At 41.3% G+C, this 15,421-nt stretch overlaps 1 protein-coding gene across 6 annotated transcripts in view; it reads right to left on the reverse strand.

The window, feature by feature from the left end:
• Positions 1–15,421, reverse strand: part of spef2 (sperm flagellar 2) — a 146,964-nt gene that overhangs the window by 87,325 nt on the left and 44,218 nt on the right. For all 6 annotated transcript variants that reach the window (XR_007935141.1, XM_051928343.1, XM_051928342.1 and 3 more), the window contains exons 12-15: positions 10,723–10,814; positions 6,062–6,161; positions 4,257–4,321; positions 3,179–3,282 (exon numbers count right to left, since the gene is read on the reverse strand). Coding sequence is in view for 5 of the 6 variants with exons in the window: in XM_051928343.1 (XP_051784303.1) it covers positions 3,179–3,282; positions 4,257–4,321; positions 6,062–6,161; positions 10,723–10,814 (361 nt within the window). In the remaining variant the exon portion in view is untranslated. The remainder of the gene's footprint in view (positions 1–3,178; positions 3,283–4,256; positions 4,322–6,061; positions 6,162–10,722; positions 10,815–15,421) is intronic.

A 15,421-nucleotide genomic window follows, 5' to 3' on the forward strand; every position in this document is an offset into this window, starting at 1 on the left:
TGTTATTTGTAGAAATTACAATGAATCTCATATCTGCTTTTTCACTATGCTGTCTTATACTTCTGCAATTAACTGTGTATATAAGTAGTGTAATGAACAGCTGTAAAGTCAGTCATTGCCTGCCCTGTACTGCATGACTCCACACATAAAATAAAGACATTCCTACCATTCTGAGAAGGCTGACAGAATTTTGACAGTATGCATACTCTTGCCAAATTCTTTGGTTGGTTCCTTATAAAATTCTAACATATTTGTGGACTATCCTCTCCCACCTAAAAAACACAATGACTGTTATATGATACACCTGTACTTGATTTGTGATGGGTCAGGTTTATCTTTAAAAATTACTTCTATTAGTTTACTTGTTATTCATGTTAACCTAACTGACTTATCTTGAGTAGGTTCATGTATATCATGTAATGTCTGCTAGCTTTCTTAGAGTGCAATGTTTCCCAAAAATATATGGTATAGTTCCCTTGAGCACTCTTAAAGAAATATCACCTTGACCCAGGATTTTATTTTTTAAAATTGTAATTGTACTTTTCTCTCAGTAATCTAATTAGACTATGAATCCCTTGAAGATATTAATTTTCTTCTTAGCTGAACACTCCAGAGCTTAACACATTGTACACTTCATGAGAGCATTTTGCCAATTATTAGTAGAACATGAAAAAAGTTTCTGTTCTAGTTATGTGTTCAACATTTCTTGCCTTGCATTTCTTGTCATCCTACATTTACCCGGATCACTGTAGACATGGAACACACATGAAATGTATGTGTTCCAAATAACAATATATTATTTACCCTATACAATTCAAGGCACCTCACAGCCAGATAAACAGACTTGAGCTGGGAGAACTTTGTGTACAACTAAAGCTGCTCCAGTGGGGGATGGGATAGCAGGCTGCTTGCACTGATCGACACATTTGCAAAACAAAAGACGCTGATGAGGAGGTGCGAGGGAATTTAAGGTGGCTCGGCATTACGAGGTTTTTTGTAGGCTTCAGGGATTATAGTGATAAAGTATTCAGAGTTCTTTCAGTTTCCTTTTCTGTAATTTTTATTTCTCAATAATTATTCTTCACTCGACTTCTTTTACACTAGAATTACCACAGCCTACCGGCCCACTTTAAATCTGTTCACACCTTTCCCTTAGCGTCTTTTGTCCTGTAAATGTGCCGATTAAGACAAGCAGCAAGCAGCCTGCTATTCCATCCTGCACCACTGCAGACCGTGCACAAACTTCTCCCAGCTCATGCCTTTATTGATTATCTGGGAGTGAATTAAGTGCTGGAGTTTTAGAGTGGAAATAACAGATCATTATTTGGAACGCATGCATTTCATGTGTGTTCTGTTTCTATAATAATCTGTGTAAACACATTGTTAAAACAGAAATGTTTGTCATATTTTAGTAGTAAATGACAAAATGTTGGCATAAACTATATAATGTGTGAAGCCTGAAGTCCAAAGATCAAATAAACACCTTCACAAAAGGTTCAAGGGTAAGGCAACAGCTTTCGTGGCATAGCGGTAAGATTTGCTGACTTGTAATTAAGAGTCCCCGGTTCGATCCTGTCTGCCTCCTGTATTTGCCATTTTCAGTAGTGAGCTGCTCTTATTGTTAATATTATACAGTACACACATACTTGGTTTGAATCTGTAACAGACGGTGTACATTTAAAGGACTTGTGAAAGTTACTGTTTTTTTTTTTTCACTTTTACTCTCTCAGCCACGATCACGATACATACTACCGCCCTAGGGATCTGACGCTGTTAGTTTTTATTTGAAACTGGGAGTAACTGTAGATGTGAGTGGTGTTTTGAGATAATGGAACTGGACATTCTCTGATCTGGAGGGATAAAAGCTGACACACAAACGCTGATGAATCTGCCTTCTTCGTATCTCACCATCACTTGATTTTTTTTTTATTCAGTTTTATTGAGTGTTCCTGCTCACACTGAATTAGTATGCACCTTATGGGCTATGATGTCAAAAAAAAAACAAAAAACAGAGACATACAGTAGGTATATATGATATTTGGAATTATTCATTTTATGACCTGTATAGTAAATTTTGGAAAATATTGTGGCACGGATGCAACATTATTCATATTATTCATATTCATTCGCATAACACCGCATGTTTTTTTTCCCCGATCTTGCCAGTCCCCACATGTTGCTGTTTCTTTTGTACTCCAGGACATGCAGAGGCAACAATAGTACAGAGAGGTCAGTTCAGCGCTATATGCAATCATCACATTCAAATGTTAACAGTTCAAACACACGCAAGGACCCGTCCTTCCTACATTTACGACGTGTGTACCTGTTGCAATGTGCACACTTCTCTCTATACTGTGGTATCTATTACACACCTGAAAGAGAGACAATATATGTGACATTTTGAAGAAATCATTTTATGACCTGAATAGTACCAACCAGAAAACATCATCGCACTAATGCAATATTATTTGAAAATGAACAGTGTCAGATCGGGTGTGAATTTATGCTGGCGCTGTTACTTAGAGTCAGATCAGGAGGGTCGGGGTTGGGGGGGGTACAGCGTGATCATGATTCAGAGAAATAAACTGAAAAAATCTAACTTTTACAAGTACAATAAATTTATACCCAATGTCCCATATACTGTATTTGTCTTTCTTTTTTTCTCTGTGCTGCGTTGACATCTTTCACAAGAAGGTGTGAGCTCATTCAGTGCGCACACAAATACACAGGTGGCCAGTTGCTTGTGCTATAACAAGTTTGACCTGGCAGCAATCAACGCACATGTACTATGCAGGGCATGCACGGAGGCCACTGAGAAAAGAAGAGTGTTCATGGCTCACTTTGCAGAGGAACTTCGTCATTGCATCTTACTAGAAAAGGCGATGGAAAAAGAAAAGGAGGATGCAACATCGACAAGCTTCTGTTTCAAGACAGCCGCTTTCCCCAGGAAAGAAAACTGAGTCAGTGTCAGGTGCCCTTTCAATGTAATAGGAACCAAAGCATAGAGAGAAGTGTGCGCATTGCAACAGGTATGGCCTCCGTGCATGACCTGCACAGTACATGTGCGTTGATCACTGCCAGGTCAAGCTTGTTATATGTGTGTATATGTATATTATGTCCATAACTAATTTGTGTCTACTGTATAACTAAATTGTGCTCAGTTTTTTTTTCATATTACCTTATACCATCCACAATGATATCAATTAGCACTTCATCGGGCACACTCCTTCCTTTTGAGAGGCTCTTCATTGCTTCTTCTCCAAGCTGAGCACATACTGTTGGCTAGTTGAAAAACAAGTATAGTAGTATGTATGATATGCTCAGATATTACATAAAAAACCACACCATTAGCTAAGGATCTAAAATAAATACCACAGAGACAAACCACGACACAGGTGCACAAGACCATACTGCATGTTGTTATTATTATTAGTTTTGTTATAAACAAATACAGCAAAACCTGAAAGTACTACATGACATTTCATTTTTCATTTTCAATCTTGTATGCAAACTTAATGCATGAAGTACATTTAAAGTTACAGTATGAGAAAGCTAAACATAATGCAATTGCACATGCTTTGAATATGTAACAGTTATTGAAAGAGATTTTAGCCGCTCTACTTTTGATTCTCAAAATTATCACTATTTTATTGTAATACTCAAGAGTGAGATTTTCAGAATTGCTCATAAGCATCTTATTGTTTTGCTTTACAATGTAGCTTTATATCTAATAAAATGGACAAGAAACTCAAAAGTTGCATCTTTAAATCACACCACTAGCTGTCTTTGCAACCCTCACAGAATTAGTTAACTTACTTGAGCGCTTTTGTAAAAATAGCCTATAAAGTTCTAGTAAAGTAATATGAAGAAGATTCCTGAACCTGCATTCTCAATATCAGACATATAGAGTTGGAGCCATGCAGAGGCATGCCGAATCACACCAGACCCAAAGCCGGATTTGCACACCAGTCCATCACAAGATATACATGCACTAATTTTTACCGAGACAATTTATGGCCATATGCCACCCTAACATGCTATTTTGATCATAGGTAGAATGTGCAAACTCTTGAGCTGTGGGGCAGCAGTCCTAGTTACTGCATCACCTAGAAAAACAATGACTTGTATATAACCTGCTATCACTTTCAAAAGAATTAATTTAGATTTTTGAAAACGTTTGACTTAAATGAAACTGATTAGTCAAAATACAGTGTGTAATACACTTTTTAAAAATTATTAGTGAAGGAAGCCCTCACCTTTGGTTGGTTGTCCTCAGTGCCCAGTATGGCACCCTGCTGATGAAGAACTTCTAACTGAGTGCCTAGAAGAAACAAAAAAAGTCTTTGTGCTTTAGTATGCAATTGCAAAAATTTAACCAAGAAATATCCATTGTGGCAGGCAGCCGGGCCCCTGTCTGGCCAGGATGTCTTCATGCTGGAAGGGCCTGGGGAGGAAGCGTGGCCAAAGCATTACCTCCCCCAAAGCGCTAGGTGGCAGGCCCCCTGGGTTGCAGTGGTGCCTCGGACTCCCACAGGGCTCCATGGGTGTTGGAGTTTGATACAGCCCTTTTGGGATCTGTGGTCGCCGCCAGGGGGTGCTGCAGCTCCTGCTGAGCCTTTCTCAGCGGCTCTTCTGCCACACTCAGAAGTGTTGCTGGAAATGCATCAACGAGCACCTGGAGCACTCCGGGAGCCTTATAAAAGGGACCAGCAGACATTACTCCAGGAGCCAGAGTCGGGAGGAAGGAGACGAAGCTTGCCTGGAGGAGTGGAGGAAGGAAAAGAAAAAGAAAAAGAGAGAGAAGAATTGTGTTGTGCTTAGCTGTGCTTGGGGACTGTGTCTTACATGTGGGGAACAGGGAAGGCGTTTCCCACGAGTGAAAGAAGGATATAAAAGTCCTGTGTGCTTGCACTTGTGCCTCCTGTATCTGTTTGTGTCGGGGTTGGCTTTCACACCATATATTATCAACACCTGCTTCATCAATAGAAGTTTTCAACAGACTAGAAAGACAAGAAGAGCTGAAAAGCAGAAACCAGTACTAGATGAGGCACCAGTCCATCGCTGGGCATACTTACTCAAACACTCACAAAGGTCAATTTAAAATCAACAGCCAACATACTACAACAACTTATCTTTATGCTGTGGAAGAAAACAAAAGATCTCACAGCAAACACATAAACGCTGAGAGATTAAGCAGGGCAGGTGTAACAGATAGAGGTGTCGTCCACCTCTTGAACCCTCAGGTACCACTCTGAACACCAGGTGAATGTACAATAATTATTTATTTTATAACTATTAAACTGTGCACCAAGCACTCTCCACACCAAACTCATAAACAATAAACTCTTCTACAATAACCAATCCTCCTCGCCCAGACACTTCGCCCTCCTACCTCCCAGCTCAGCTCAATGTCTGGGCTTTCCCACAGTCCTTTTATATGCCCTGACCCGGAAGTGGTTCTTGGCCGAACACACAAGTCCTTATTCCCTCCGGGTCAGGGTAAACAGTCCTTTTCTTCACCCCGGGAGCACGTCGTTCCTTCCGGTCACGTGACTGTGACGTACTCCCGGGTTATAGGGCGCATAAGAGCCCACGAGCTCCCCTACAGCGACTCCCGGTGGTCTCCAAGGTATCCAGCAGGGCTGTGTATACAAACTACATAGTCCATGAGGCCCTGCTGGAACTCGGGGCACGATCATGCTGTCCGGAGGGCTCCTCCTGGCGGCCTGGGGGTGGCGACCGGAGTCTGTAGCCGGTCGTCCATCACACAGGATAAGAAGAGATCATAGCAGGATCAGACTACTCAGTCATCAAGCCATAACATGTATGCACACAAATTTATTTATATTTACTTTTTAGAGAAAAGTGATATGTGGGAAAAGCTGTGCTTAACAGTATAGCATATTCTATGCTATTGCTGAAAAACGGGCATCACAAAGAAAAACATTTTAGAAACAAGTTATACATGCTAGTATAACGATTACATTTTACAAACCCCTTAAACAGAATAAATAATATACTGTAAATATATAGTTAAATTATAATTTTTATTTAGACATACCTGACATTAAAGAAGTATTATCTCCAGCAATCTCGGTCCCCAAACTTGTCAGAGGACTTAACGTTGTTTCACTTTTAATGGAAGGTGTATTCTCTGAAGCCTCAAATACATACAAAGCCATGTTATTATGCGGTTAAATCTCAATAGAAAACATGATTTTTAATTAATAGCAATAATAATAATAATAATTCATTAGAAGGTCTGGGACATTAATAGTCTTAGCTGGATGAAGTATAAAATGTACACAACAAGATGTTGGCATTAACATTGAAGTTACAGTAAATGGCTGCTATGTAGTATTACTTTGGAGAGATGAACAATGGAACAAAGGTTCATAAGAATGAGGATGAGAGGCTAGGGTCACAAGGAAAAAGACAGAAAACAACACGGGATATCACTTTGGTTGTACTTGGAAGGTGTGCAAATGGGCAAGCCACCCCTCAGGAACTACAGTGGTACAATCAAGGAAATTGCAGTGTTGGTAAAATTTTGTTTCCTTATAAAACTATTTATCCCCTTGAAACTTTTAACAATTTAATTGTTACACAACACTGAATCACAGTGGATTTAATTTGGCTTATTTGGCACTGATCAATAGAAAAATAATATTTAATGTGAAAATGAAAACAGATTCCTGCAAAGTGATTTAAATAAAGTACAAATACAAAATACAAATTCTGTAAGTATTTGCCCCTTTTATACGACACACCTGAATCATCACTGATACAGGAAATTTGTTTTAGAAATCACATAATTAGTTCAGTGGAGATCACTTGTCTGGGGTATCAGTAGGTTTGTAGTATAAATGTACTTTATCTGGTAGGTCAAACTTATGTTGAATCACTATGAAGACCTAACCTACACAATGAAGACAAAAGGACTCTCTAAAAAACTCAGTGAAAAGGTGATTGAAAAGCACCAGTTAGGGGATGGAGAAAAGAACATATCCAAGTCACTGAATTTCCCTTAGTGTCCACTTAATCATTAAGGAATTTAAAAAGCATAGCAGAGCTGTAAATCTGCCTAGAGCAAGCCGTCCACAAAAAATAAGTGATCGTGCAAGAACAAGAGAAGTGTGGGAGGCCACTGAGACAGCTGTGGATAAGACTAGAGAGACTGTGCAGACAACAACTCATACCCATGTGTTTCACTACCTGATGCTCTATGGGAGAGTGTCAAAGAGTTGTTAAAAACACACAGATTGTTTGCTTGAAGGCACATGGGAGACTATGAAGTCAACTAAAGGAAGATTCTATGGTCCAATGAGACTAAAAATTAGACTAAATGTCATGTTTGGCATAAGCCAAATACAGCACAGTATCAAAAACACACCATCTCCACCATGAAGCATGGTGGTGGCAATATCATACTGTGGAGATACTTCTCTGCAGCAAGCCCTTTATGGCCTGTGAGGGTAAAATAAATGCAGCAAAATATGGAGAAACCATGAAGGAAATCTTGAGGCACTCTGCAAGAAACCTGCACCTTGGGCAAATATTTGCTTTCCAGCAAAATAACAACCCCTAAGCAAAAAGCCAAAGCTATACAGCTTAAAAACAACAATGCATTACTCATGGTGATTACTGTTTTCAGTTACTGTTTCTAGGGTTTTTATGGTCATTCCAGCAACAAAGCAGGATTTCCTGACCAGTTTATTCTAGAGTCTGGCATTCCCTGACAAGTGTTACTATTTCAGCACACTACACCATAGAACACTACACTTGCAGCTGGACTGATAGATTATCCCCAGCCACTGGACATGCAAATTAAAAGGTCGGAGACCTTATATAAATATCAGTATTTATTGTTTATACAGTACTAATAGGGACCAGCGACCTGACAAAGTGACATCTGGTAGACCTAGAAAGAGAAACAGGAACTCAATCTGGTTGTCACAGAGCACCTTTATGTGGCAGAAGGAAATACATCCTATCTTTGAAGATGGAGTCATGAAAATGAATAGGGAACATTTATGAAAAGTATAATAGAAGTTCATCAAATCTTTCCTGGCAAGAGGCAGCAACAAAGACATCTACCTTTAGTCAGATGGGCCTCAGCTGTCCAAACTGGAGAGACTAAGCATGGAAGCCTGTCACTTTACAAGTTGGTCAGAACTGTGAGGTGCACAGATCTCAGGGGCTGAAAGTGGACATTGCGGGCCCGATGACTTATAAACCTAGCCCTGGTAGAAAAAGAGCTGAGAAGCTAGTTAACAAGTAAAAATCAAAGGCCATGTTCTGGTAGATAGTAATTTGAACAGAGTCACTAGATCAGGTAGGCAAAGGTGCACTAAAAGGAAGGAAGGCCAGAACAGAGAGCAAGATGGATTTGCGTCATATTTTGGAGTTATGAAAATCAGGGAGTCACTATACCTGATAAGACAAGAAGACACATTAACTGCACTGGAGCTTGCCCTTCTGACTGTTAAGTGACAGTGGGTCACTGGGAATTACTGCACGCGAGTATCAAGACCAGGAGATTTAAATGTGCATAATAAAACATGCAAAAACGAGAGAACAATCAAAACCAAAGGACAGGGCAAAAATCGTCAAAGTTTAGAAAAGGAAATCAAAAAAACTGTAACTAGGGTTTACTTGAGATGATACTAACCAATGCTAGAATTCTTCAAAGGTTTTGAGATTTATCCACCAAGGGATGGTGAATATTGTGAACACAGACATATTTATATTATAATAATCATATAATCGCAACAGAACTAAAATAAAAAATAAAATAAAATTCTTTCATATCAAGGAGAAATAAAAAAAATACCCATAAAATTTGAATCCTTAATATAAAATAATAAAATAAATAAATAAAACTACATGTGAAAACTGTTAGTAATTCATTACTATGCAGTGGACAGCTGAGGTGAATTGGCATACTGGCTGGGATGGATCCTGTTTCCTCGCCTGGCCTAGAGACCAGACAAGTAAACATTCAGGGGCAGGGCATGTGCTATCTCAGCCAGAATATGGACACACCATGCCAACATGGATGGATGACATCCCGATGGAATTCAACAGAAGATCTTTGCTTGGACAGGAGGCCAGATTACTGGATGGACTTGGGAATGCAGCATACCAAGATTGCATGTACACCTAGCATGCTGGGTAGCAGCATTCCAGGCTAGTGTAGCCAGATCCACAACCGCAGGATGTACTGGGAGTTACTGTCCCACAGGGCAGGCGCCAAGGGGTGCTGCAGGCAATGGCTGTCCCTACTTTGTAAGGCTTTCGCTTGACCCAAAAATGCTGCCTAGGTGCAACATGGTAGCACTGGAAGTACTCCTGGGTCTGGTATAAAGGAGGCCATTCCACCTCAACAAGTTGAGTTGGAATTGGAAAGTAGAGGACAGGGCTTGCCTTGAGGACAGTGAAGAAGATTTGTTATTATATTGCTTTTACTTGGGAGAAGATTTGCTTTCCAACAAAACAACAACCCCTCAAAGGAAGAACCTGTTAAAGGTACTTTCAAATAATCAAATTTCACTTGATTTGAACCCTTGACTGTGTACATTCACTGGTGTCTGGAGTCCGGGGCTCTGGAGTGCACCATTTTGGTCAAAACTTATACTCTTCTTAACTGTTACTGCTGTTTTATAAACTCCTAGATTGAGAACATTGGTCAGAGATGTGTTGTGCAGAGAAAAATAAATAGTGTGTGTTTGGACTTCTGTGTGTCTCAGTTTCTGTCTGTGTCCAGGCTTCTTTCACACACTCAAGTAAGAATTTCACTGTACTCTGTGCATTTGACAATACTACCCCTACTACTAATTCTACTATTTCTGCTTCTATCATTATGGACAATATGTGACAGCATATTGTATAAAGGTTAAGTGCTGAAACAGCAAACATATTACTCTTTTTCACAGATGGTAGTACACTGCTCAACACTACTGCCACTGGGTTCAAACTCTACCCAAGCAAGGTCTTACTGGAGTTTTCCTGTTCAACCCGTGCCTGTGTGGGTTTTCTCTTGGTACTCTGGTTCACCAAAACATTCCCAAGTTATGTAGAGAGGCCTGGGTGTCACGTGACCACAAATAGGGTGGTGTAAGTGGGACTGGGTGGGAGTGTGATTAGCCTGCCTTGTGCCCAAAGTTTTTGACAGGTCCTGCCATTCCACAGATTATTGAAATAAGCAGTTAGGAAAAAGGGATGGAATCATTTTGTTTCGGAGCAAAAGTGAAGTAAGACTAAGGCTAAGGTTCAGGGCTATAATATATGGCTATTGAAAATACAGAGAGAGTCAGAGAGTACAAAATATATGAGGTTTACCTCTATGAGGTTTACCTCGGGATGGAACTAGGGTGAGAGTTGAAGGATGATAAAGGATAGAAGGATAGATAAAAAATGCAGAAATGCATTATGAAAAGAAAGGGTCAAGAAGTTAAAGGGCAGAGTTGGCAGCACAGATAAGATTTATGTCCCTCTATTACAAAACAACATGGTGAACAACTGTGATGGCTAGTGATATGGGGCAACCTATGAAATTATCAATGGCTCACAAGCAGGTGATACACAGTAACTACTGATGTTTAGAATGCACTAATTAAAAATTATAGTATAAGCATTAAATTATGTTAAAATGCTCACCAGTATAGTATATATTAGCATAAGAAAGTAGCATGCAAGAGGCTTTTTTCTTACATCTCTTACCTCTGTTATGATTTCAATAACTTCTTTGTCATGAAAGGCTTGCACGGCTTTTGACGTGAGGGAGTCAGCAGACAGAATCTGGATGCGGTGTGCTGATAAAACAATACAGAGCATTCTTCTAGCAACATATCTCTTTGGTTTTGAAGTAAAAAGAATAACAAGATGCCTTGATAAACAACATCACAACCAACAGGCATTTGTACTCATTCAGGGTGCCAGTAGATCAAAAGAAAATGCAAACCTTGCAAACCTTACCTGAAATCTTTTATGCTAATTCCTTTGAAAAATGAAAGTTGGCTAGAAGTACATGATGATAAGATAAACAGATTGTAAAATAAACAGCCACAGTAATATTAGTAATAATGAAATAATATAACTTGTGGCAGACAACTGGGGACCTTGCCCCATCGGGATGCCTGGAGAAGGGAAGGACGGGGAAAGGGGCAATATCTTCCCCAGGGCGCAAGAGGGCAGCTCCCCTAGATTACATCAGGACCACGGATTAGGAGCTTGGAAGCGCAACCCTGTTGGGGTCTGTGCCCACTGCCAAGGGGTGCCTGGAAGATCCCAGAGCCCTGGATGGCAGCACTTCCGCCACACCAGGAAGTGCTGCAGGAACTTCATCAGGGTGCACCTGGAGCACATCCGGGTGCAACATAAAAGAGGCCACCTCACTCCATTCGGGGAGCTGGAGTCAGAGGACAGAGCTTGTGGGAGAGGAGTGGAGGTGGCAGAAGAGAAGAAAAGAAAAGGAAAGAAAGAGATAAGGACTGCGTTTATTGGGGTTTGTGCACTGTGTGTGTTGTGCAGAGAAAAATAAATAGTGTGTGTTTGGACTTCTGTGTGTCTCAGTTTCTGTCTGTGTCCAGGCTTCTTTCACACACTCAATATCTTCAGTTTACCACAGGTTGTAATGAGAAAATGTAATGAGTGTGAATTTAAGTAATGTCCAAGCCACTAGGAATTAAGAAGTATCGCATAATAAGCAATCATTTAAGTAATGTCCAAGCCACTAGGAATTAAGAAGTATCGCATAATAAGCAATCTAGTTCAGGCCTCAGGTGACCAAATTAAGAAATTGTTGGTGCACTTAGGGCAAAAGACATAATTACAATATTTTCACCTTTATCACTTGATCTGTAGTGTCTCTTTTTGTAATGCCTAGCACAAGTGTACTAACACACATGTGTACACACATGTGTACTATTTAGTATCATCAGTCACCCTAATAAAGTAATCAATGTTGTGCAATAAATAAATCTTAATACTGAAGGGTTTTGGATAGTTTTTTCATCCTGTGATAAGCAGCTGTGCTGCAAATTATCTTCCTGGATGAAGGAACAGCATCTCCAGCTCAACCTGACAAAAACAGACCACCTTGTTACCACAGTCGGTCTGTTTATTTCATCACCCGGGTCATTATCGGTAACATTCGCCAAGTCTCTATGTAACTTTGGGGTGATTACAATGACTAGCTATCCTTCAATGACCACCCTGCAACTTTCTCTTGTTCATGCAGATTCACTTTGTTTAATAACTACAAGATCAGATCATATCATATATATAGACCACATTTAAGTCCAGGCATTGGTCTTGTAACACCTTGACTAATGCACCTCTCTACTGGCAGGAGTACCAGCATATGTTACCAGCACGGATGATTCAAAATGTAGCAGCATGTCTTGTGCTCAACCAGCCAATAAGGGTTCATGTCACTCCTCTCTTCAGGTCGCAACACTGGCCCCCTGTTGCAGCCCACATTAAGTTCAAAACCTTGATGCTTGCCTACAGAGTTGTCAATGCGTCCGCCCCTATGGATATGGAGGTCCTCTGCTCTTTCCCACCCATTCAGGTGTGCTAGTGAATGGTGTTTGGTGATACCACCTCTGAGTTTCCTCTCAGAAACACCTCAGAATAATCATATTAGGTGAACTGGTGACATGTGGTTGGCCCATTGTGAGAGACAGTGCATGAATGTGCCAGGAGGGATGGTTTGTGCCTTGGGTATGATGCTACTTAGATACAGTACGTTCTGGCACTCCAGAATGTATAATTGGATTGAGTTCAAATATGGATAGTTACATGGATGGAACTTAAAAAAGGATGGAGGCATGCCAGTATAGTGTTTACCGCTACTGCCTCATAGAGCCGGGAAACTTTGTTCAAATGAGTCCCAGGCACTGTATGGAGCTAACAGTTCTTAAGTTTTGCTTTTGTAGTTTTTCTCAAGGTACTCTACTTTCCTTCCCTATTACTAAGATGTATTTAATGGATTGATTAATAAATGAAAATTTTCTCTGTAAATGTTAATGATTGTGCCCCATCCCAGGCTGCTTCGTGCCTTTTGCCTACTACTAGGAGGACCATTGCAGTCACCACAAAAACTCTACAAGTGAACAAGTGACTTGAAATAAAAAAATTAAAAAAGTGTTAATTTCCAAAATGTACTTATAGCTTTTGTTTTTTAATTATCCTTTGAAAGCTCGGCTCTGAGCCCTTTCTTATTTGGTGATGGACTGGTTGACAGCTGAGATTAGACATGAGTCCCTTTGGACTGTGATGTTTGGTGATGACATTGTGATCTGTAGAGGGAGTAGGGAGCAGGTTGAGGAGACACTGGGAAGGTGGAAATATGCTCTAGAGAGGAGAGGAATGAAGTTCAGTAGGTACAAGACAGAATACATGTGTATGAATGAGAGGGAGGTCAGTGGAATTGTGAGGATGCAGGAAGTAGAGTTGGCAAAGATGGATGAGTTTAAATACTTGGGATCAACAATACAGAGTAATGGGGAGTGTGGAAGAGAGGTGAAAAAGACAGTGCAGGCAGGGTGGAATGGGAAGGGAAAAGTGTCAGGAGTAATTTGTGACAGACAGGTATCAGCATAAGTAAAAGGGAAGGTCTACAGGATGGTAGTGAGACCAGCTATGTTATATGGGTTGGATATGGTGGCGTTGACCAGAGAGCAGCAGACAGAGTTGGAGGTAGCAGAGTTAAAGATACTAAGATTTGTATTTGGTGTAACGAGGATGGATAGGATTAGAAATGAGTAGATTAGAGGGTCAGGTTGGGCGGTTAGGAGACAAAGTCAGAGAGGCAAGATTGCGTTGGTTTGGACATGTGCAGAGGAGAGATACTGGCTATACTGGGAGAAGGATGTTAAAGATAGAGCTGCCAGGCAAGAGGAAAAGAGGAAGGTCCTAAGAGAAGGTTTATGGATGTGGTTAAAGAGGACATGCAGGTAATGAGTGTGACAGAGCAAGATGCAGAGGACAGGAAGATATGGAACAAGGTGATCCGCTGTGGCATCTCCTAACGGGAGCAGCCAAAAGAAGAAGAAGAAGTTTTTGAAAGCTTGGTTGCATTATGGTCAGGGGCTGCAAATCGCTGGATCCTGGTTCCAGCGCCCTGAACCGCATCGTTGAACTTGGTACTCCAATACTGGTGGTGCGGTGAAGGAGATTGATCACATCCTCGTGGGCAGACGCTGGTGGCTCTTGCAAAACTGCAGAGTCTACGGAAGTGCCCAGTTTGTGAATTCTGACCACAGACTTGTAGTTGCTACTCTTAAGATGCAGGTTCGGTCCAGTAGGTTACCACCTACTAGGAAACTGAGCCTGGACTTGGCCAGACTCCAAGACCAGGCACTTTCTAATGAGTTTGCATGCAATTTGTGTGAGGAACTTTCAGATTTGGGTATGACTGCCGATCCTAATGTGATGTGGGAGACCTTCTGTGACAATACCCTGAAGGTTGCTGAGGGTTGTGTTGGTGTTACCGGTGTTCCCAGAAGGAGGTGTTTCATCTCGCAGGGCACCCTGGATATCATTGAAAGGAGTCGCAGCGCACGGCTCAATGGCAACTCTGGATTTGTATCAGGAACTGAGAAGGACAGCTGCGATGGCTCTGAGGGCAGATAAAGAGGTGTTTATTAGAGGAATCTGTGAGCAAGTGACACACCATCTGTGGTCTAGTGACCCATGTCCTGCTTACAGAGCACATCTGAATCTGTCCCTCGGAGAGTCACAGTCAGGGAGGCTGATGGAACATTCCTTACAGATGACACTGCAGTTGTGACCCACTGGGCTGGCTACTTTGAGCAGTTTTTCAAAGCTGATCCTCCGGCTAGGACGTTGGATATCTCTGGATCCACGGTTCTTGAGGCTGATCCTCCAATTAGCTGTGAACCACCCAATCTCACTGAGTTTGCACAGGTGGTGAACCAGCTTGGGGGGTAGGGAGGCTGCAGGGATCTGTGGTATCCGGGGTGAACTTCTCCAGGCTGGTGATAAGGCTGTCCTCCTGGCATTGCAAGCAATCTTTGCTTCCATTTAGGAGACTGGCATCATCCCAACTGACTGGAAAATGGGACTTGTCGTCCCTGTCTGGAAAGGGAGGGTTGATCGCCTGGATTGCAGCAACTACAGAGGGATAACACTGCTCTTGCTGCCAGGTAAGGTTCTTCCTAGGGTCATCCTCAATAGGATCCGTGATCACTTGCTCACCTACCAGCAACCGGAACAGTCTTGTTTTACGCCTAAGAAGTCTACCATCGACCGCATCCTGGCACTGAGGGTTCTTATGGAAAGCAAACGTGAATATCGGCAGTTTCTTTGCAGCCTTTGTCGATTTTCGCAAAGCGTTTGACTCAGTTAATCGAGCTGCCCTGTGGGATATCCTGAGGATTTGCGGGATCCCCTC

The sequence above is a fragment of the Erpetoichthys calabaricus genome, chromosome 5 (assembly GCF_900747795.2).
Source record: "Erpetoichthys calabaricus chromosome 5, fErpCal1.3, whole genome shotgun sequence".
Lineage (NCBI taxonomy): Eukaryota > Metazoa > Chordata > Cladistia > Polypteriformes > Polypteridae > Erpetoichthys > Erpetoichthys calabaricus.